The 22,500-nt window shown below is 37.6% G+C and overlaps 1 protein-coding gene across 1 annotated transcript in view; it reads right to left on the bottom strand.

Moving 5' to 3' along the window:
• LOC133657666 (protein FAM53B-like) overlaps nucleotides 1–22,500 on the bottom strand; it is a 101,123-nt gene that overhangs the window by 12,070 nt on the left and 66,553 nt on the right. Inside the window, exon 4 of the mRNA XM_062059275.1 lies at nucleotides 17,923–18,743. Within this exon, the coding sequence (XP_061915259.1) occupies nucleotides 17,923–18,743 (821 nt within the window). The remainder of the gene's footprint in view (nucleotides 1–17,922; nucleotides 18,744–22,500) is intronic.

Raw genomic sequence — 22,500 nt, 5'->3', positions numbered from 1 at the left:
ATTTTCTGTCTATCCTTCCAGTCAGGGGTTTATTTATTTTGTTTCTATCTTCAGTTAAGCCCGATGCTATCACGTTAGCTCCGTAGCTAAAGTGCTTCGCCGATACATTGTCGTGGAGATAAAAGTCACTGTGAATGTCCCTTTCGCGTTCTCGACTCTCATTTTCAAGAGGATATAGTATCCGAGGTGGTTTAAAATACAAATCCGTGATCCAGATAGAAAAAGGAGAGAGTGTGGAATCCAATGAACCCTTGTACCTAAGTTACGGTCAGAGCGAAAAAAGATACGTCCTGCACTGCACTCTAGTCCTTCACTCTCTCGTTCCTCATCCACGAATCTTTCATCCTGGCTCAAATTAATGGGGTAATCGTCGCTTTCTCGGTCCGAATCGCTCTCGCTGCTGGTGTAAACAATGGGGAAATGTGAGGAGCCTTTCAACCTGTGACGTCACGCTACTTCCGGTACAGGCAAGGCTTTTTTTTTATCAGCGACCAAAACTTTATCGTCGTTGTTCTCTACTAAATCCTTTCAGCAAAAATATGGCAATATCGCGAAATGATCAAGTATGACACATAGAATGGATCTGCTATCCCCGTTTAAATTTAAAAAAATAATTTCAGTAGGCCTTTAAAGGCCTACTGAAAGCCACTACTAGCGACCACGCAGTCTGATAGTTTATATATCAATGATGAAATCTTAACATTGCAACACATGCCAATACGGCCGGGTTAACTTATAAAGTGACATTTTAAATTTCCCGCGAAATATCCGGCTGAAACGTCTCGGTATGATGACGTATGCGCGTGACGTCAATCGTTGAAACGGAAGTATTCGGACACCATTGAAGTCCATACGAAATAGCTCTGTTTTCATGTCATTATTCCACAGTATTCTGGACATCTGTGTTGGTGAATCTGTTGCAATCTGTTCATTGCATTATGGAGAAAGAAGCTGAGCAAGCAAAGAAGAAAGTTGTCGGTGCGAAGCGTCTATTTTGCGAGGGAAGTCAGCAACAACACGTACACAGCCGGCGCTTCTTTGTTTACATTCCCAAAAGATGCAGTCAAGATGGAAGAACTCGGACAACAGAGACTCTAACCAGGAGGACTTTGATTTGGATACACAGTTGCGATACCGTGAGTACACAGCTGCGCTTCCAAACATTTGATCGCTTGCTATAACTAGCTCGAGCTAGTAGCTAGGAGCTAGGAGCTAGCATAACAAGCTAGCTCTTTGTGGCATATTAAATATAAGCCTGGTTGTGTTGTGGCTAATAGAGTATATATATGTCTTGTGTTTATTTACTGTTGTAGTCATTCCCAGCTGAATATCAGGTCCCACCCGCGCACTTCCAAACATTTGATCGCTTGCCCGTACGTGCGTGTCAAGTACGTAACTTTGTTTAAATATATAAGCTTTATGAACCTTGGGTTAGGTGAACGGTCCTTTGGGCTGAGTGATTGTGTGTGTTGATCAGGTGTTTGAATTGTATTGGCGGGTTTTATGGACGGGATCCCGTCCATATAACCCGCTCGAGCTATAACTAGCTCGAGCTAGTAGCTAGGAGCTAGCATAACAAACACCTAGGTGTTTGTTATGCGGGATTAATTTGTGGCATATTAAATATAAGCCTGGTTGTGTTGTGGCTAATAGAGTATATATATGTCTTGTGTTTATTTACTGTTGTAGTCATTCCCAGCTGAATATCAGGTCACCCCCGGCTCTCACAGCATCTTCCACTCCCCACTAGTCCTTCACTTGCACTTTCCTCATTTACAAATCTTTCATCCTCGCTCAAATTAATGGGGAAATCGTCGCTTTCTCGGTCCGAATCTCTCTCACTTCTGGCGGCCATCACTGTAAACAATAGGGAACTTTGCGTATATGTTCAATTGACTACGTCACGCTACTTCCGGTAGGGGCAAGCTTTTTTTTTTATCAGATACCAAAAGTTGCGATCTTTATCGTCGTTGTTCTCTACTAAATCCTTTCAGCAAAAATATGGCAATATCGCGAAATGATCAAGTATGACACATAGAATAGATCTGCTATCCCCGTTTAAATAAAAAAAATTCATTTCAGTAGGCCTTTAAATTCTTAATAAATGATTATTTGCAAAAAAATAACAAAGTTTCTCAGTGTGAACATGAAATATCTTGTCTTTGCAGTCTATTCAATTGAATATAAGTTGAAAAGGATTTGTGGTATTCTCTTTTTATTTACCATTTACACAACGTGACAACTTCACCGCTTTTGGCTTTTGTATATCCATGTCTTGAGACGACGTGACAAAAACGGTTTGTAAAATGTAGTCATTTTTGTGAGAAATCCACACCGGGATGGTGGGGGAAGTATCAATAATTAACGTCACTAACTGATGTTGACCATGTGCGATACAGGAACCGCTGGAGTAAAAGGACACCACTCCTCCTCAAATGTCAAAAGACATACTTGCACACAAAATCTGTAATAACTCGTGCGGTTAATCCCTGATAAAGAATCTGTGAAAGAATGGCGGTGGCGGAGTCGTGTGTGTGTGTGTGTGTGTGTGTGTGTGTGTGTGTGTGTGTGTGTGTGACGCAGAGGTGCATTCCTGCGAGCGGAGTTAACGTCAAAGTAACCACTGGACGTGTTGATGTGCGACCGTTTGCCCCGCCTTGCAGCTGGCACGATTATTAGAGGAACCTGCCTTGTTGATCCACTGCTGCTTGGCTGGCTTGTCTTGACGGTGACGCACATCTTTGGGGGGGAAAAGGAAGAGGGAGGTATGTCGGGATAAGCTGAGGCTACTTTCTATCAGGAGACCAGGAAATGGAAAATATATATCATAGAAGAGGGCTGGGGTGGATAAAACGATATTAATATATATCGCGATAGACACGTAATCGATATCAATAATAATAAAAAATTATACACATATATATTTATTTTTTCGGAGGAAACCATAAAGAATGAAGCATGGAACAGGAAGTAATCAGGACATAATGGGAGGGACACGCTTAACAGTATCAACTATCACGTTTTGGTTGCGACATTTTGTTGTCTCGCTGGTGATTCTCTGCATGGAGTGAGAAAAAGTACAAATGTGTGCTGCAGAGAGTGAAGAAATTGCCGATAAAACCGGAAAAGTCACCGTGGCAGTTTTGGGGATTTTATTCCTTCACCGCGCTCATCTTTTCTTTTTGAACCCTCGTCCGTTCCCTATTCGGATGTACGGAAACAACAGGTAGGAACTAAAGTAACGGACTGTATAATAATGGCTTCATAACAACGATTAATTTCCATACTTAAATAAGAATAACAGACCACGTAACTTCCTGGTAGTAAACCTGCAATAAAATAATTCTTCTTAGGTTTCTCTATGTTTACATTCTCGCACTATTTTGTTACACTTTATTAAGCATTTCTTACATTATTCCTTAATTTTGAGGTTATTACGTTTTTATTGTGATGTCATAATTGAGTTTACATTGATTGTTTTCCTGCCTTGTTGATCCACTGCTGCTTGGCTGGCTTGTCTTGACGGTGACACACATCTTTGGGGGGAAAAGGAAGAGGGAGGGTGTCGGGATAAGCTGAGGCTACTTTCTATCAGGAGACCAGGAAATGGAAAATATATATCATAGAGGAGGGCTGGGGTGGATAAAACGATATTAATATACATCACGGTAGACACGTAATCGATATCAATAATAATAAAAAAATATATACATATATATTTATTTTTTCGGAGGAAACCATAAAGAATGAAGCATGGAACAGGAAGTAATCAGGACGTAATGGGAGGGACACGCTTAACAGTATCAACTATCACGTTTTGGTTGCGCCATTTTGTTGTCTCGCTGGTGATTCTCTGCATGGAGTGAGAAAAAGTACAAATGAGTGCTGCAGAGAGCGGAGAAATTGTCGATAAAACCGGAAAAGTCACCGTGGCAGTTTTGGGGATTTTATTCCTTCACCGCGCTCATCTTTTCTTACTCAACCCTCGTCCGTTCCTTATTCGGATGTACGGAAACAACAGGTAGGAACTAAAGTAACGGACTGTATAATAATGGCTTTATAACAACAATTAATTTCCATACTTAAATAAGAATAACAGACCACGTAACTTCCTGGCAGTAAACCTGCAATAAAATAGTTCTTCTTAGGTTTCTCTATGTTTACATTCTCGCACTATTTTGTTACACCTTATTAAGCATTTCTTACATTATTCGTAATTTTGAGGTTATTACATTTTTATTGTGATGTCATAATTGAGTTTACATTGATTGTTTTCCTGCCTTGTTGATCCACTGCTGCTTGGCTGGCTTGTCTTGACGGTGACGCACATCTTTGGGGGGAAAAGGAAGAGGGAGGGTGTCGGGATAAGCTGAGGCTACTTTCTATCAGGAGACCAGGAAATGGAAAATATATATCATAGAAGAGGGCTGGGGTGGATAAAACGATATTAATATATATCGCGGTACACACGTAATCGATATCAATATTAATAAAAAAATATGTACATATATATTTATTTTTTTCGGAGGAAACCATAAAGAATGAAGCATGGAACAGGAAGTAATCAGGACGTAGTGGGAGGGACACGCTTAACAGTATCAGCCGTCACGTTTTGGTTGCGACATTTTGTTGTCTCGCTGGTGATTCTCTGCATGGAGTGAGAAAAAGTACAAATGAGTGCTGCAGAGAGCGAAGAAATTGCAGATGAAACCGGAAAAGTCACCGTGGCAGTTTTGGGGATTTTATTCCTTCACCGCGCTCATCTTTTCTTACTCAACCCTCGTCCGTTCCCTATTCGGATGTACGGAAACAACAGGTAGGAACTAAAGTAAGGACTGTATAATAATGGCTTTATAACGACAATTAATTTCCATACTTAAATAAGAATAACAGACCACTTAACTTCCTGGCAGTAAACCTGCAAAAAAATAGTTCTTATGTTGCTCTTTGTTTACATTCTTGCACTATTTTGATACACTTTATTAAGCATTTCTTACATTATTCCTTAATTTTGAGGTTATTACGTTTTTATTGTGATGTCATAATTGAGCTTACATTGATTGATTTCCTGCCTTGTTGATCCACTGCTGCTTGGCTGGCTTGTCTTGACGGTGACACACATCTTTGGGGGGAAAAGGAAGAGGGAGGGTGTCGGGATAAGCTGAGGCTACTTTCTATCAGGAGACCAGGAAATGGAAAATATATATCATAGAGGAGGGCTGGTGTGGATAAAACGATAATATACATCGCGATAGACACGTAATCGATATCAATAATAATACAAAAATATAGACATATATATTTATTTTTTCGGAGGAAACCATAAAGAATGAAGCATGGAACAGGAAGTAATCAGGACGTAATGGGAGGGACACGCTTAACAGTATCAACTATCACGTTTTGGTTGCGCCATTTTGTTGTCTCGCTGGTGATTCTCTGCATGGAGTGAGAAAAAGTACAAATGAGTGCTGCAGAGAGCGAAGAAATTGCCGATAAAACCGGAAAAGTCACCACGGCAGTTTTGGGGATTTATTCCTTCACCGCGCTCATCTTTTCTTTTTGAACCCTCGTCCGTTCCCTATTCGGATGTACGGAAACAACAGGTAGGAACTAAAGTAACGGACTGTATAATAATGGCTTTATAACAACGATTAATTTCCATACTTAAATAAGAATAACAGACCACGTAACTTCCTGGCAGTAAAACTGCAATAAAATAGTTCTTCTTAGGTTTCTCTATGTTTACATTCTCGCACTATTTTGTTACACCTTATTAAGCATTTCTTACATAATTCCTTAATTTTGAGGTTATTACATTTTTATTGTGATGTCATAATTGAGTTTACATTGATTGTTTTCCTGCCTTGGTGATCCACTGCTGCTTGGCTGGCTTGTCTTGACGGTGACGCACATCTTTGGGGGGAAAAGAAAGAGGGAGGGTGTCGGGATAAGCTGAGGCTACTTTCTATCAGGAGACCAGGAAATGGAAAATATATATCATAAAGGAGGGCTGGGGTGGATAAAACGATATTAATATACATCGCGATAGACACGTAACCGATATCAATAACAATAAAAAATATACATATATATATTTATTATTTACTGTATAATAATGGCTTTATAACAATGATTAATTTCCATACTTAAATAAGAATAACAGACCATGTAACTTCCTGGCAGTAAACCTGCAAAAAAATAGTTCTTCTTAGGTTTCTCTATGTTTACATTATCGCACTATTTTGTTACACCTTATTAAGCATTTCTTACATTATTCCTTAATTTTGAGGTTATTACGTTTTTATTGTGATGTCATAATTGAGTTTACATTGATTGTTTCCCATAGTCGTGCCTTGATAGCTGGGGGGATTATCATCAGAGGAATTTTATATTTGAAACAAAAATTGAATATATTTTTCTCCTTGTCCTCATTTTCCATAAGAAATATCAATAATTATTGATATCGACCAATACAAAACACTTCTATCTTGATCCATTTTTCAGCCATTACACCCGGCTCTTTCTAAGACTACGTTCACACTGCAGGACAAAGTGGCCCAAATCTGATTATTATTATTATTTTTAGATCTGATTTCAACCAGCTGACTGTTTACACTGCAAAATGTGATTTTTATCAGACTCCAGTGTGAACGCAAATGTGGCCCCAATGTGGCCTCGACGTCATGCACACTTGGATAAAGTAAAAACAGAGGAAGTTGACACTACTACAAAATAAAAGCCGCAACACCTTCAAAATTAGTGTTCTTTTTTACGCGACAATAAAGGAAAGTAATATAAAGTATGAATGGATGTGTAATATATTTGGGAGGGTTGTCATCTTTTGATGGCTGTTAAGTAGAAGAGTGGATCTATGTTAGTTTTGTTTTTTAACTCACATCACGTCCTTTCAATCACACTGCAGAAACTGAAATCTACGTAAGATGAAATATCTCAAATAAGGGTGATATTTGCTTATTTTCTGTCTGATAAGATCATTCTTCTCACTAAGCAGATTTTATGTTTGTTGCTGAGATTTGATGAGCTATATTGAGTAAAACATGCTTGAAACTAGAATATCAACTGTTGCAAAGCTGTGTCATCAACACTCACAAGTATAAAACTACTTTTTTAAAGTAATCATTTCTTACTTCAAGCATGAAAAAAAAAATCATGACTCTGACACAATTGTGTCTCAAAATTAAAACGACTTTGCTGTTTTATTTTCAATGAAACAATAGAAAAGACGTACTCATATAGTAGTACATTTGGCACAGTACAGTAAACTGACAGTTAATGTTTCAACATTCAACATTTGACATTTCTGACTATTTTGAACAGAAATAGTTCATGCACATTCAGATGAATTCTTCAAAATTACAATTAAAAATGTTTTGGCCGGGGACCGGGCTGTATATATGCGCACTAATTGACTGAAAGAGCACGCACTTGGCGCGATGATGTCATGTTATCCATGGAAAAATGCATTTTTAGACGGCTAAGAGACCCCGAGAGTAACAAGCGCTTGCCTTGTTGCCTTTCCATTAAGAACAATAAATACGTTTTTAGTAGGGATGTCCGATAATATCGGCCTGCCGATATTATCGGCCGATAAATGCGTTAAAATGTAATATCAGAAATTATCTGTATCGGTTTTTTTTTAATCTGTATCGGGTTTTTTGGGGTTTTTTTTTTTTATTAAATCAACATAAAAAACACAAGATACACTTACAATTAGTGCACCAACCCAAAAAACCTCCCTCCCCCCATTTCTTTCTGTTATCAATATTCTGGTTCCTACTTTATATATCAATACAGTCTGCAAGGGATACAGTCCGTAAGCACACATGATTGTGCGTGCTGCTGGTCCACTAATAGTACTAACCTTTAACAGTTAATTTTACTCATTTTCATTAATTACTAGTTTCTATGTAATGCGTTAAAATGTAATATCAGAAATTATCGGTATCGGTTTTTTTATTATCTGTATCGGTTTTTTTGGGGTTTTTTTATTTTATTAAATCAACATAAAAAACACAAGATACACTTACAATTAGTGCACCAACCCAAAAAACCTCCCTCCCCCCATTTCTTTCTGTTATCAATATTGTGGTTCCTACATTATATATCAATATATATCAATACAGTCTGCAAGGGATACAGTCCGTAAGCACACATGATTGTGCGTGCTGCTGCTCCACTAATAGTACTAACCTTTAACAGTTAATTTTACTCATTTTCATTAATTACTAGTTTCTATGTAACTGTTTTTACATTGTTTTACTTTCTTTTTTTATTCAAGAAAATGTTTTTAATTTAGTTATCTTATTTTATAATTTTTTTTAAAAAGTACCTTATCTTCACCATACATGGTTGTCCAAATTAGGCATAATAATGTGTTAATTCCACGACTGCATATATTGGTTGATATCGGTTGATATCGGTATCGGTAATTAAAGAGTTGGACAATATCGGAATATCGGCAAAAAGCCATTATCGGACATCCCTAGTTTTTAGTATAAGTTTGCTGGTTTGAAGAAATGTAATGCCGAGTGCATATCATTATGTCAAGATAATGGCACTAGCATTTACTTCATTTAAGAATATTTTTCAACATATTGAGCAAAAAGGTCTCATATTTTTTTCTACCAAGAAAAGTGCACTTGTTATTAGTGAGAATATACTTATTTTAAGCTCTTTTTGGGTTCATTGAGGTTAGCTCATTTTACTTGTTTTGGAAAGTCTTGTCAAGACAAATGTTCTTGTTCTATTGGCAGATAATTTTGCTTAGTTCAAATAAAATACCCCTCTTTTTTTTTTTCTTTCTTGTTTTTCAACACTGACTTTTTGCAGTGCAGTCGTTATTTCTATAGAATCAAAATACATATTCATATATTACATATAGACTATTATTTGTGCACTATTGACAAGCGATGCACCGTAAATTCGGTCGTCTTAAATAGATTTTTTCTAAATGAAACTATGTTGTGATGAAATATAGGAGTTCAACTGTGGAACAGCTTGGATGATCCCTTCAAATGTTCCAGTCCCATTCACACATTTAAAAAACACTTTAAGACTAATGTCTTGGAAAAATGTATAATATGTTGTGCAAAGGAAATGTCATATTTTTAGGAAGCTAATCTAATTGTTGATATTGTTTATAGGGTAAGCGCAATAAGTGTTCGACTTCAGTCCAAACCCTTCCGGTCTGCAACATTTTCAATGTGTGAATGTACAACTGTTTGTTTATGTAAAACTGTTTGTTTATTTTGTCGACCACTGTCCGAAGAAAATAATAAACTAAACTAAAAACTAAAGTAAATATCCACGTGTTTGGACTGAAGTCACTTTTGGAAAGGTCAGATTCCGATCAGATTCAGGACTACCCTGAATCTGAGGCCAAAAGATCAGATTTGCAGCACTTTGGAACGTTTAGACCAGGGGTGGCCACGGGGGTGCTACTTTTCAATGGACCAAGTGGAGGGGATCTACCTCATTCATATATATATATATATATATATATATATAATTTATATTTATTTATTTATGAAAGAGAGGTTAACAAGTTAAATGTGTTTAATTGCCCTACTGTGCAATATTACCCTTCTAGTGCAATACATCCGACACTGATTGTTATTACTCCAGTACTCTTGTCTTGTATTTTGTATATTGTTTTGTATATTGTACAGGATTGCTTATTATTTTTATTGGACAGTAGTCTGTTTATTTCAATTCTTATTTTTTGTATCTTTATTACTTCTTGTGTAATTTATTTTTATCCCATATGTGTTTCCACTACCGCACCTTAAATTGGAGTCTTTAATCTCGTTATATGCAAATATAATGACAATAAAGTCCATTCTATTCTATTCTATTAATGATAATACAAGCATGTTTAGCATTCCTTTCTTTCATGAAGACAAGAATATAAGTTGGTGTGTTACCTGATTGTGATGACTTGCATTGATTGGAATCAGACAGTAGTAGAGATGTCCGATAATGGCTTTTTTGCCGATATCCGATATTCCGATATTGTCCAACTCTTAATTACCGATTCAGATATCAACCGATACCGATATATACAGTCGTGGAATTAACACATTATTATGCCTAATTTTTAGGGCTGCAAATCTTTGGGTGTCCCACGATTCGATTCAATATCGATTCTTGGGGTCACGATTCGATTCAAAATAGTTTTTTCCCGATTCAACGCGATTCTCGAATCAAAAACGATATTTTCCCGATTCAAAAGGATTGTCTATTCATGGAATACATAGATTTCAGCAGGATCTACCCCAGTCTGCTGACATGCAAGCAGAGTAAAAAGCTTTTATAATTGTAAAGGACAATGTTTTATCAACTGATTGCAATAATGTACATTTGTTTTAACTATTAAATGAACCAAAAATATGACTTATTTTATCTTTGTGAAAATATTGGACACAGTGTGTTGTCAAGCTTGTGAGATGCGATGCAAGTGTAAGCCACTGTCACACTATTGTTCTTTTTTTATAAATGTCTAATGATAATGTCAGTGAGGGATTTTTAATCACTGCTATGTTGAAATTGTAACTAATATTGGTACTGTTGTTGATAATATTCATTTTTTTTCATTACTTTTGGTTTGTTCTGTGTGGTGTTTGTGTCTCCTCTCAATTGCTCTGTTTATTGCACTTCTGAGTGTTGCTGGCTCGGCTTTGCTTTTGGAATTGGATTGCATTGTTATGGTATTGCTGTGTATTGTTTTGTTGGATTGATTAATTTAAAAACATTTTTAAAAAACAATAATTAAAAAAATTAAAAATTAAAAATTAAATAAATAAATAAATAAATAAAAAATTTAAAAATCGATTTTTTTTAAAATGGGAATCAATTCTGAATCGCACAACGTGAGAATCGCGATTCGAATTCAAATCGATTTTTTCCCACACCACTATATATTGGGGTGTTACCATTTAGTGGTCAATTGTACGGAATATGTACTGTACTGCGCAATCTACTAATAAAAGTCTCAATCAATCAATCAAAAAAAGCACTTTATATGTAGAAATGTTTTGTTAAGATACCATTCTGAGCCTTATCTTATTTAGTTTCAATGGACCCTGTGTGTACCGTATTTTTCGGAGTATAAGTCGCACCGGCCGAAAATGCATTATAAATAGGGATGTCCGATAATGGCTTTTTGCCGATATCCGATATTCCGATATTGTCCAACTCTTTAATTACCGATACCGATATCAACCGATATATGCAGTCGTGGAATTAACACATTGTTATGCCTAATTTGGACAACCAGGTATGGTGAAGATAAGGTACTTTTTAAAAAAATTAGTAAAATAAGATAAATAAATTAAAAACATTTTCTTGAATAAAAAAGAAAGTACAACAATATAAAAACAGTTACATAGAAACTAGTAATGAATGAAAATGAGTAAAATTAACTGTTAAAGGTTAGTACTATTAGTGGAGCAGCAGCACGCACAATCATGTGTGCTTACGGACTGTATCCCTTGCAGACTGTATTGATATATATTGATATATAATGTAGGAACCAGAATATTGATAACAGAAAGAAACAACCCTTTTGTGTGAATGAGTGTAAATGGGGGAGGGAGGTTTTTTGGGTTGGTGCACTAATTGTAAGTGTATCTTGTGTTTTTTATGTTGATTTAATTAAAAAAAAAAAAAAAAAAAAAAAAACCGATACCGATAATTTCCGATATTACATTTTAACGCATATATCGGCCGATAATATCGGCATTATCGGACATCTCTAATAATAAAGAAGGAAAACATGTTATATAAGTCGCACTGGAGTATAAGTCGCATTTTTTGGGGAAATGTATTTGATAAAAGCCAACAGCAAGAATAGACATTTGAAAGGCAATTTAAAATGTCTAAAGAATAGTGAACAACAGGCTGAATAAGTGTACGTTATATGAGGCATAAATAACCAACTGGTATGTTAACGTAACATATTATGGTAAGAGTCATTCAAATAACTATAACATATAGAACATGCTATACGTTTACCAAACAATCTGTCACTCCTAATCGCTAAATCCCATGAAATCTTATACGTCTAGTCTCTTACGTCAATGAGATCAATAATATTATTGGATATTTTACGCTAATGTGTTAATCATTTCACACATAAGTCGCTCCTGAGTATAAGTCGCACCCCCGACCAAACTATGAAAAAAACTGCGACTTATAGTCCGAAAAATACGGTATATGTATGTTATGCCATTGTTTATAAATTTGGTGAATAAATAACCAAAAATGTATATTTTGTTGTTTTCTTACTGTACCGAAAATGAACTGAACCGTGACCTCTAAACTGAGGTACGTACCGAATCGAAATCTTTGTGTACCGTTACACCATACTTGCCAACCCTCCCGTTTTTAGCGGGAGAATCCCGATATTCAGCGCCTCTCCCGACAACCTCCCGGCAGAGATTTTCTCCCGACAAACTCCCGGTATTCAGCCGGAGCTGGAGGCCACGCCCCCTCCAGCTCAATGCGGACCTGAGACCGAGTGGGGACAGCCTGTTCTCCCGTCCGCTTTCCCACAAAATAAACAGCTTGCCTGCCCAAAGACGTCATAACATCTAGGGCTTTTAGAGAGTGCACAACTGCGCACACAACAAGGAGACGAAGCAGAAGAACGAGGAAATTACAGACATGGCGGCCGAAATGATATACTCATCATGAACGAAGAAGTTAAACAGGACAATACTGCCATCTAATGGATAGCCACTGGAACACTGAAATTCAAGTATTTTTTTCTTCTTCTATGTAAATAAAATAAATAAATTTAAAAAAAAAAATATATATATAGCTAAAATTCACTGAAAGTCAAGTATTTCATACATATATATATGAAATATATATGAAATACTCGAGTTGGTGAATTCTATAACCACCCCCCACCTCCCCCCCTTCCCACCTCCCGATATTGGAGGTCTCAAGGTTGGCAAGTATGCGTTACACCCCTACCATTTAGTGGTCAATTGTACGGAATATGTACTGTACTGTGCAATCTACTAATACACGTTTCAATCAATCAATCCTGGAGTGGAACATTGTACAACTTTAATCTCAATGGCCGTCCGCCAAACACTCATGTTGTTCACGGCATAGATTCTTTCAAGAGTTGTTCAAGATCAATATCTCATATGAGATGAAAGCCTCCAACATGATTAAAATACTCCTCGAGCTCTATTTGTGTAGCTAATCGGTCGTTTATCATCTCTGGCTGTCCCACTGATTGCTAAGTTTATCTGAACGTACGTTGTTTCTGTAAACAATCACCTGTTTTTTCTCGCTGTGGCTTTGTGATAAAAGGCAGATCTCTGCAGGAAACGACACCGGTCGTAAATAAGCAAGTGAGGAGGAGGGCCGAGCCTTTTGGAATCGGCCCCTTGGCCCGACAGACTCAATGAAATGTCAACCCCGGGCCTGGCTTTTATGGAGTACGGCGTTAGGCAGCATGACTGAACTTGAGGCATGTTTCTTGAGCAAGCGCCACACCCTCAGGTTCAAAGTCTCAGACGGCTTAGTTCTCAACATGTGCTTAGAAATCCGCATCAAAGTCTTCAAGGTCCCCTATTAACACAAAGGGGACATTTTGATGGTGTTTTTTTACAGTAATATGTGTCCCTAGATCCTGTTTACGAGCACAAAACAGGACTCATATATCCATTTTCTACCGCTTGTCCCTCTCGGGGGTCGCTTGTTCAATCCAATTTTGAGAGACGATGCACTCAATCCGTCTCATTTGAATTTCCGGGTTTTATGACGGGATTTGAATAACGTCTGACCCTTGTATACGCTCACCACTTTGTGGAGGACACTTTTGCAAAATTCAAAAAAAGCGGGCAGGCTTTGCTACACATATTAAAATACATCTGTAAGTTACTTGTTTTCTTCTTCTTCAGCGAATAAGCTGACCTAGCATGCACTGTAAAAAAAAATGACAGTGAAAACAGTAAAACAGCGTAAAATCCAAACTAGTGGATCACTATAGTAAATGCAGTGGATTCCTGATAACCTAAATGACCATGGTTAGAATACGTAGAAAACACATGACTTGAGGTTGTAAATACTGTATAGAGTAGGCTAACCCATGTGGTTCCTGTGGATGTGAACATAATTACTGTAGTGACTAAATAACATAGTGACTGAAACAGATATAGTGGTGTGTAAATAATGTCAATAACTAGATGAACCATCTGTGGCTGTGCAGTGAACACTAGCAAAGTTGTAAATACTGTATAGAGTAGGCTAACCCATGTGGTTCCTGTGGATGTGAACATAATTACTGTAGTGACTAAACAACATAGTGACTGAAACAGACATAGTGATGTGTAAATAATGTCAATAACTAGATGAACCATCTGTGGCTGTGAAGTAAACACTAGTAAGGTTGTAAATACTGTATAGAGTAGGCTAACCCATGTGGTTCCTGTGGATGTGAACACAATTACTGTAGTGACTAAATAACATAGTGACTGAAACAGACATAGTAATGTGTAAATAATGTCAATAACTACATGAACCATCTGTGGCTGTGAAGTGAACACTAGTAAGGTTGTAAATAATGTATAGAGTAGGCTAACCCATGTGGTTCCTGTGGATGTAAACAATTTGTAATTACTGTAGTGACTAAATAACATAGTGACTGAAACAGACATAGTGTAAATAATGTCAATAACTAGATGAACCATCTGTGGCTGTGAAGTGAACACTAATAAGGTTGTAAATACTGTATAGAGTAAGCTAACCCATGTGGTTCCTGTGGATGTGAACACAAGTTGTAATTACTGTAGTGACTAAATAACAAAGTGACTGAAACAGATATAGTGGTGTGTAAATAATGTCAATAACTAGATGCACCATCTGTGGCTGTGCAGTGAACACTAGCAAAGTTGTAAATACTGTATAGAGTAGGCTGACCCATGTGGTTCCTGTGGATGTGAACACAAGTTGTAATTACTGTAGTGACTAAACAACATAGTGACTGAAACAGACATAGTGATGTGTAAATAATGTCAATAACTAGATGAACCATCTGTGGCTGTGAAGTGAACACTAGTAAGGTTGTAAATACTGTATAGAGTAGGCTAACCCATGTGGTTCCTGTGGATGTGAACACAATTACTGTAGTGACTAAATAACATAGTGACTGAAACAGACATAGTAATGTGTAAATAATGTCAATAACTACATGAACCATCTGTGGCTGTGAAGTGAACACTAGTAAGGTTGTAAATAATGTATAGAGTAGGCTAACCCATGTGGTTCCTGTGGATGTAAACAATTTGTAATTACTGTAGTGACTAAATAACATAGTGACTGAAACAGACATAGTGTAAATAATGTCAATAACTAGATGAACCATCTGTGGCTGTGAAGTGAACACTAATAAGGTTGTAAATACTGTATAGAGTAAGCTAACCCATGTGGTTCCTGTGGATGTAAACAATTTGTAATTACTGTAGTGACTAAATATAACAGTGACTGAAACAGACAAAGTCATGTGTAAATAATGTCAATAACTCAATGAACCATCTGTGGCTGTGAAGTGAACACTAGCAAGGTTGTAAATACTGTATAGAGTAAGCTAACCCATGTGGTTCCTGTGGATGTAAACAATTTGTAATTACTGTAGTGACTAAATAATAAAGTGACTGAAACAGACAAAGTCATGTGTAAATAATGTCAATAACTAGATGAACCATCTGTGGCTGTGAAGTGAACACTAGCAATGTTGTAAATACTGTATAGAGTAGGCTAACCCATGTGGTTCCTGTGGATGTAAACAATTTGTAATTACTGTGGATGTAAACAATTTTTAATTACTGTAGTGACTAAACAACATAGTGACTGAAACAGACACAGTGTAAATAATGTCAATAACTAGATGAACCATTTGTGGCTGTGAAGTGAACACTAATAAGGTTGTAAATACTGTATAGAGTAGGCTGACCCATGTGGTTCCTGTGGATGTGAACACAAGTTGTAATTACTGTAGTGACTAAACAACATAGTGACTGAAACAGACATAGTGATGTGTAAATAATGTCAATAACTACATGAACCATCTGTGGCTGTGAAGTGAACACTAGTAAGGTTGTAAATAATGTATAGAGTAGGCTAACCCATGTGGTTCCTGTGGATGTAAACAATTTGTAATTACTGTAGTGACTAAATAACATAGTGACTGAAACAGACATAGTGTAAATAATGTCAATAACTAGATGAACCATCTGTGGCTGTGAAGTGAACACTAATAAGGTTGTAAATACTGTATAGAGTAAGCTAACCCATGTGGTTCCTGTGGATGTAAACAATTTGTAATTACTGTAGTGACTAAATATAACAGTGACTGAAACAGACAAAGTCATGTGTAAATAATGTCAATAACTCAATGAACCATCTGTGGCTGTGAAGTGAACACTAGCAAGGTTGTAAATACTGTAGAGTAAGCTAACCCATGTGGTTCCTGTGGATGTAAACAATTTGTAATTACTGTAGTGACTAAATAATAAAGTGACTGAAACAGACAAAGTCATGTGTAAATAATGTCAATAACTAGATGAACCATTTGTGGCTGTGAAGTGAACACTAGCAATGTTGTAAATACTGTATAGAGTAGGCTAACCCATGTGGTTCCTGTGGATGTAAACAATTTGTAATTACTGTGGATGTAAACAATTTTTAATTACTGTAGTGACTAAACAACATAGTGACTGAAACAGACATAGTGTAAATAATGTCAATAACTAGATGAACCATTTGTGGCTGTGAAGTGAACACTAATAAGGTTGTAAATACTGTATAGAGTAGGCTGACCCATGTGGTTCCTGTGGATGTGAACACAAGTTGTAATTACTGTAGTGACTAAACAACATAGTGACTGAAACAGACATAGTGATGTGTAAATAATGTCAATAACTAGATGAACCATCTGTGGCTGTGAAGTGAACACTAGTAAGGTTGTTAATACTGTATAGAGTAGGCTAACCCATGTGGTTCCTGTGAATGTGAACACAATTACTGTAGTGACTAAATAACATAGTGACTGAAACAGACATAGTAATGTGTAAATAATGTCAATAACTACATGAACCATCTGTGGCTGTGAAGTGAACACTAGTAAGGTTGTAAATACTGTATAGAGTAGGCTAACCCATGTGGTTCCTGTGGATGTAAACAATTTCTAATTACTGTAGTGACTAAATAACATAGTGACTGAAACAGACATAGTGTAAATAATGTCAATAACTAGATGAACCATCTGTGGCTGTGAAGTGAACACTAATAAGGTTGTAAATACTGTATAGAGTAAGCTAACCCATGTGGTTCCTGTGGATGTAAACAATTTGTAACTACTGTAGTGACTAAATAACATAGTGACTGAAACAGACATAGTGTAAATAATGTCAATAACTAGATGAACCATCTGTGGCTGTGAAGTGAACACTAGTAAGGTTGTAAAAACTGTATAGAGTAGGCTAACCCATGTGGTTCCTGTGGATGTGAACACAAGTTGTAATTACTGTAGTGACTAAAGAACATAGTGACTGAAACAGACAGTGATTCATTTGGACGAATGGGGTATGTATTTTTGTCAACTCTGTTGATCATTTGACAATTCTTTAAACACTAAAACATCTTTAAATGCTGCTTTTTTTGCTAATTTTTGCATGTTCAATTGCTGACAAACTAGGAGTTTTGGGGGTGGGGGGGACCCCCGGCTTATTTTCAGTGGTTTTCATTAATTTCAAATCACATGCCTGAATTTGGGACCTTCCATGGAATTCCAATCTACTTTGGCTGAAGTGTAAGAATATTGTCCACGTCAGTCAGGACCGGGTCAATGTTTGTGTCTGTGCACGTTCCACAATTCCAACTCACCTGAGTCATCTTTGCCAAGTCCAAAGAGGGCCGCTGCTCCTGAGCGTCCTCGGGCCGTCTCCGCTTCATCCCGACCTTTTTGTCGTTCAGCACACAAGGCTGCGACCTGCTCCGAGAGAGACAGCCCTTCCCGTCGCGTCTCTGGCCGCACCGCCGCCCCAGTTCTGGGGTGGAGTCTGGCGAGCTGGCCTCCGAGGCCTCCTCTCTCTGGAGTTCGGGAAGGCTGATTCTCTCGTGGGAGAGGGAGAGATGTCTGAGGACCCGGCAGGACCGCGGCGGAGAGACCGGGGAGGCAGTGAAGTGAGGGTGGACAGGCAGTCGCTGGTTGAAGAAGGGCAGGTCCAAGGGTCCGTCTGTGGGGATGCCGGAGCATGAAGGAAAACTGAAGCTGGAGCTACGCTGCATGGCGGGGAAATGACCGGCGGAGAACCCTCCGCCAGCACGCACGCTCCCGCCGCTGTGGCACCGTCGTTTCTCCACCGCCGTCCACACTCTGGAGCCCTGAGGCCGCCACGATGAGCGAAAGCCGGCAAATTCGTCTGAAAAGGACAGCGAGCGACACTGGCGCTTGCTGGGGGGCGCGGCGGGGGCTTGGCTGGCGGCGGTAGTGGTGTAGCGTGAAGTGGCTGTCGGGGTGGCGTGGGCTTCGGTCACGGAGGCGTCACCCAGGTTCAGATCGCTTATCAGGCTGGTGATGGCGGTGGCGGGGCCCGGCTCTTTGGCCCAGGGGCGGCTGCCCGGCTCGGGCGTCACGTCCCACAGGCTCTCCAGGCTGGTGCCCGACTGGAAGCTTCGTCCTGGGTTCAGCCATCTGTCTGCCTCTGGAAAATCCACAACCGTGCAAAGAAAAATATACAAATGAAACCAGTCCCTGCTCAATGTCCTCTGCACAAATGCTGTAATGTGCATGCCAGACCACTAGGTGGCAATAGCACACGCAATCTGCCACATACAACAGCTAAAACCCAATATTTCAAAAATGTTTTTGATTCGTCGACTACTCAAACGATTACTGCCTCTGATCGGCTGCACACGTTTGAGTTACAGTCGTGGTCAAAAGTTGACATACACTTGGTATCGGGACAACACTAGTTCAAGAGAAATCTACTTGTTTCTCTAAGCCAGGGGTGTCCAAACTTTTTCCACTGAGGGCCGCAAACAGAAAAAATGAAAGCATGTGGGGGCCATTTTGATATTTTTCATTTTCAAACCATAACAAAATATATGGATTTTTTAAATGTATTTTACCTTTAGGGGTCCCGGGGACCATAAAGGGTCTCAGTTATTAAAATGTTAAAAATAAGTCTAATTTGTATTATTATTTTTTATCTCTATATCATCTTAAAAAAAAAAAGGTTTTATGGCTTTTCTGTCAAAAACAACTTTGTTTTTTATAGTAAAACTGAAATATGCAGTATTTAGTAATTAGAGCCCTAAAAGATCAATAATGCAGGACACCATTGATTTTAATTCTTTAATATTTTTGAGTAATCAGTGAAAACATAAATAAAATACCACTAAATATAAATAAAGTGATACAATTTTATTAGTTTTTTTACTTTCAACTCTTAAGTTACGAGATCAACTTCAGATATATCTGTCCATTTTACGTTTGAACTATTATTTTTAGGGATGTCCGATAATGGCTTTTTGCCGATATCCGATATTGTCCAACTCTTTAATTACCGATACCGATATCAACCGATACCGATATCAACCGATATATACAGTCGTGGAATTAACACATTATTATGTCTAATTTGGACAACCAGGTATGGTGAAGATAAGGTACTTTTAAAAAAAAATTATAAAATAAAATAAGATAAATAAATTAAAAACATTTTCTTGAATAAAAAAGAAAGTAAAACAATATAAAAACAGTTACATAGAAACTAATAATTAATGAAAATGAGTAACATTAACTGTTAAAGGTTAGTATTATTAGTGGAGCAGCAGCACGCACAATCGTGTGTGCTTACGGACTGTATCCCTTGCAGACTGTATTGATATATATTGATATGTAATGTAGGAACCAGAATATTAATAACAGAAAGAAACAACCCTTTTGTGTGAATGAGGAGGGAGGTTTTTTGGGTTGGTGCATTAATTGTAAGTGTATCTTGTGTTTTTTATGTTGATTTAATTAAAAAAATTTAAAAAATAAAAAATTTCCGATATTACATTTTAACGCATTTATCGACATCCCTAATTATTGTGTTTGTTTTGCTCTTTTGTCAAAGACAACTTTGATGTTTTTATATGGCAACCACACAATATATGCAATATTTACCACATAAAACATTTTAAAGTGAAATATTTGAAGTAATTGGAGCCCTGAAAATAATTCATTATAACACGGATTTTTTTTTGTCATTATTATTTTTTTGAGCAATGGCAAAAAAATAAAAAATAAAGAAAGACAAAAGAAAGAAAACAAAACAGCCTGCATGGCAGCTTTGTGTCAACATTGCAACTTTTTCTCGTTAGATTTCACCTCATTCCACTTTTTTTAATGTTCTTTTTTATTTTTTGCAACAGCATTTCCAGAATGTGTGGCGGGCCGGTAAACAATTAGCTGCGGGCTGCAAATGGCCCCCGGGCCGCACTTCGGACACCCCTGCTCTAAGCAAAAACAACTTGCAAAAATGTGATCCCCGGCCACTTCCTGTATGATAAGAAATCAGAGTCCATGTCACTCGTATCCATCCAACGTTTCAGGACATGGTTCGAGGAGCAGAATGATTTACTTCTGTGACCCGCCCCCTCCTGTAGTGTCTTCCTGTGTGCACACAGTGACACACCTGACAGGACTGCCAGGAAAACATGCAGACTAAAGGGACGCCTGTTCTAAAAGCTAACCAGATAAAGACAGTACGGGACGCTTGGATGAACAAGACGTGCACACACCCCTGGCTGGAATGTCCACGCGGCCACATGAAAAAAAGCAGAAAAAAAGACGACAAAATTGTGTTGTTGTGTTGAAGGCGGCAGGTTTACTCCCGTGGGGAGTGATGTGGAAGCAGGTGCAGGCTTGATCACGAGAGACAAAAGGAGAAGTGAGAGACAAAAGTGCAAGAGTCAGGACAAACAAAGGAGAGGGAAGTGCAATACAGCGCTTGGACACAATCAGCCTGATATAAAGTGCTAAAAATCTGCACGTACTAAGACAATTGACAGGTGCAGACCGCCCTACTTAAATGAAGGTTTTGCGTGTTGCCATGGAGACACTCGTTTACTGCAGGGGTCCCCAACCTTTTTTGCACCAGGGACCGCTTTAATGTAGGGCTGGGCGATACGGCCTTTTATTAATATCTCCATATTTTTAGGCCATGACACGATACACCAAATATATGGTGTATCGTGTCCTTCACTATGTGGTAGGTTCCTGCGGACGTTATCTCCTTTTGTTGTTGACTATTTGTTTCATACGGTGTTGATGTGGAAATGGTGGCTTGGGCATTTTGTGGGTGTGGCACCGGACGGAGATGTTGACATGCGGAGTTTCAAGCACTTTTCATTCTCTAGCGGGTGACTTTTCAAATGATGCTACACATTAGCAGTGCTGCTACTTTTTGTAGCAACGCTTTTGCCGCATACTTGACATATTACTGTTGTCTGGTCAACATCTTCCCGCTTGAAGCCAAACCACCGCCAGACGATGGACCCCCTGCTGTTTTTCTTAGGAATTAATTCTTCCTTCATTTGTTACCAGATTTGCACCTTCTTTCTCTCGTATTACCACTAGCATCACAGCTAACTTTACCCATGTCGCTACCTCTCTGCTCGGCGAGAGCGTGTGACGTATATAAGAAGGTGCGCTTGTTTTATGTCTGTTACTACATTATATATATACTTGCAGTGTGTATATTGTACATATTACATATTGTTATGAAGGTGTCTGTTACTACATTATATATAAATACTTGCAGTGTGTATATTGTACATATTACATATTGTTATGAAGGTGTCTGTTACTACATTATATATATACTTGCAGTGTGTATATTGTACATATTACATATTGTTATGAAGGTGTCTGTTACTACATTATATATATACTTGCAGTGTGTATATTGTACATATTACATATTGTTATGAAGGTGTCTGTTACTACATTATATATATACTTACAGTGTGTATATTGTACATATTACATATTGTTATGAAGGTGTCTGTTACTACATTATATATATACTTAGTGTGTATATTGTACATATTACATATTGTTATGAAGGTGTCTGTTACTACATTATATATATACTTGCAGTGTGTATATTGTACATATTACATATTGTTATGAAGGTGTCTGTTACTACATTATATATATACTTGCATTGTGTATATTGTACATATTACATATTGTTATAAAGGTGTCTGTTACTACATTATATATATATACTTGCAGTGTGTATATTGTACATATTACATATTGTTATGAAGGTGTCTGTTACTACATTATATATATACTTGCAGTGTGTATATTGTACATATTACATATTGTTATGAAGGTGTCTGTTACTACATTATATATATACTTGCAGTGTGTATATTGTACATATTACATATTGTTATGAAAGT

This window comes from Entelurus aequoreus, linkage group LG09 (assembly GCF_033978785.1).
Source record: "Entelurus aequoreus isolate RoL-2023_Sb linkage group LG09, RoL_Eaeq_v1.1, whole genome shotgun sequence".
NCBI lineage: Eukaryota > Metazoa > Chordata > Actinopteri > Syngnathiformes > Syngnathidae > Entelurus > Entelurus aequoreus.
Note: the sequence above shows the minus strand (reverse complement) of the source record. Positions and strands in the feature narration are given on the sequence as shown.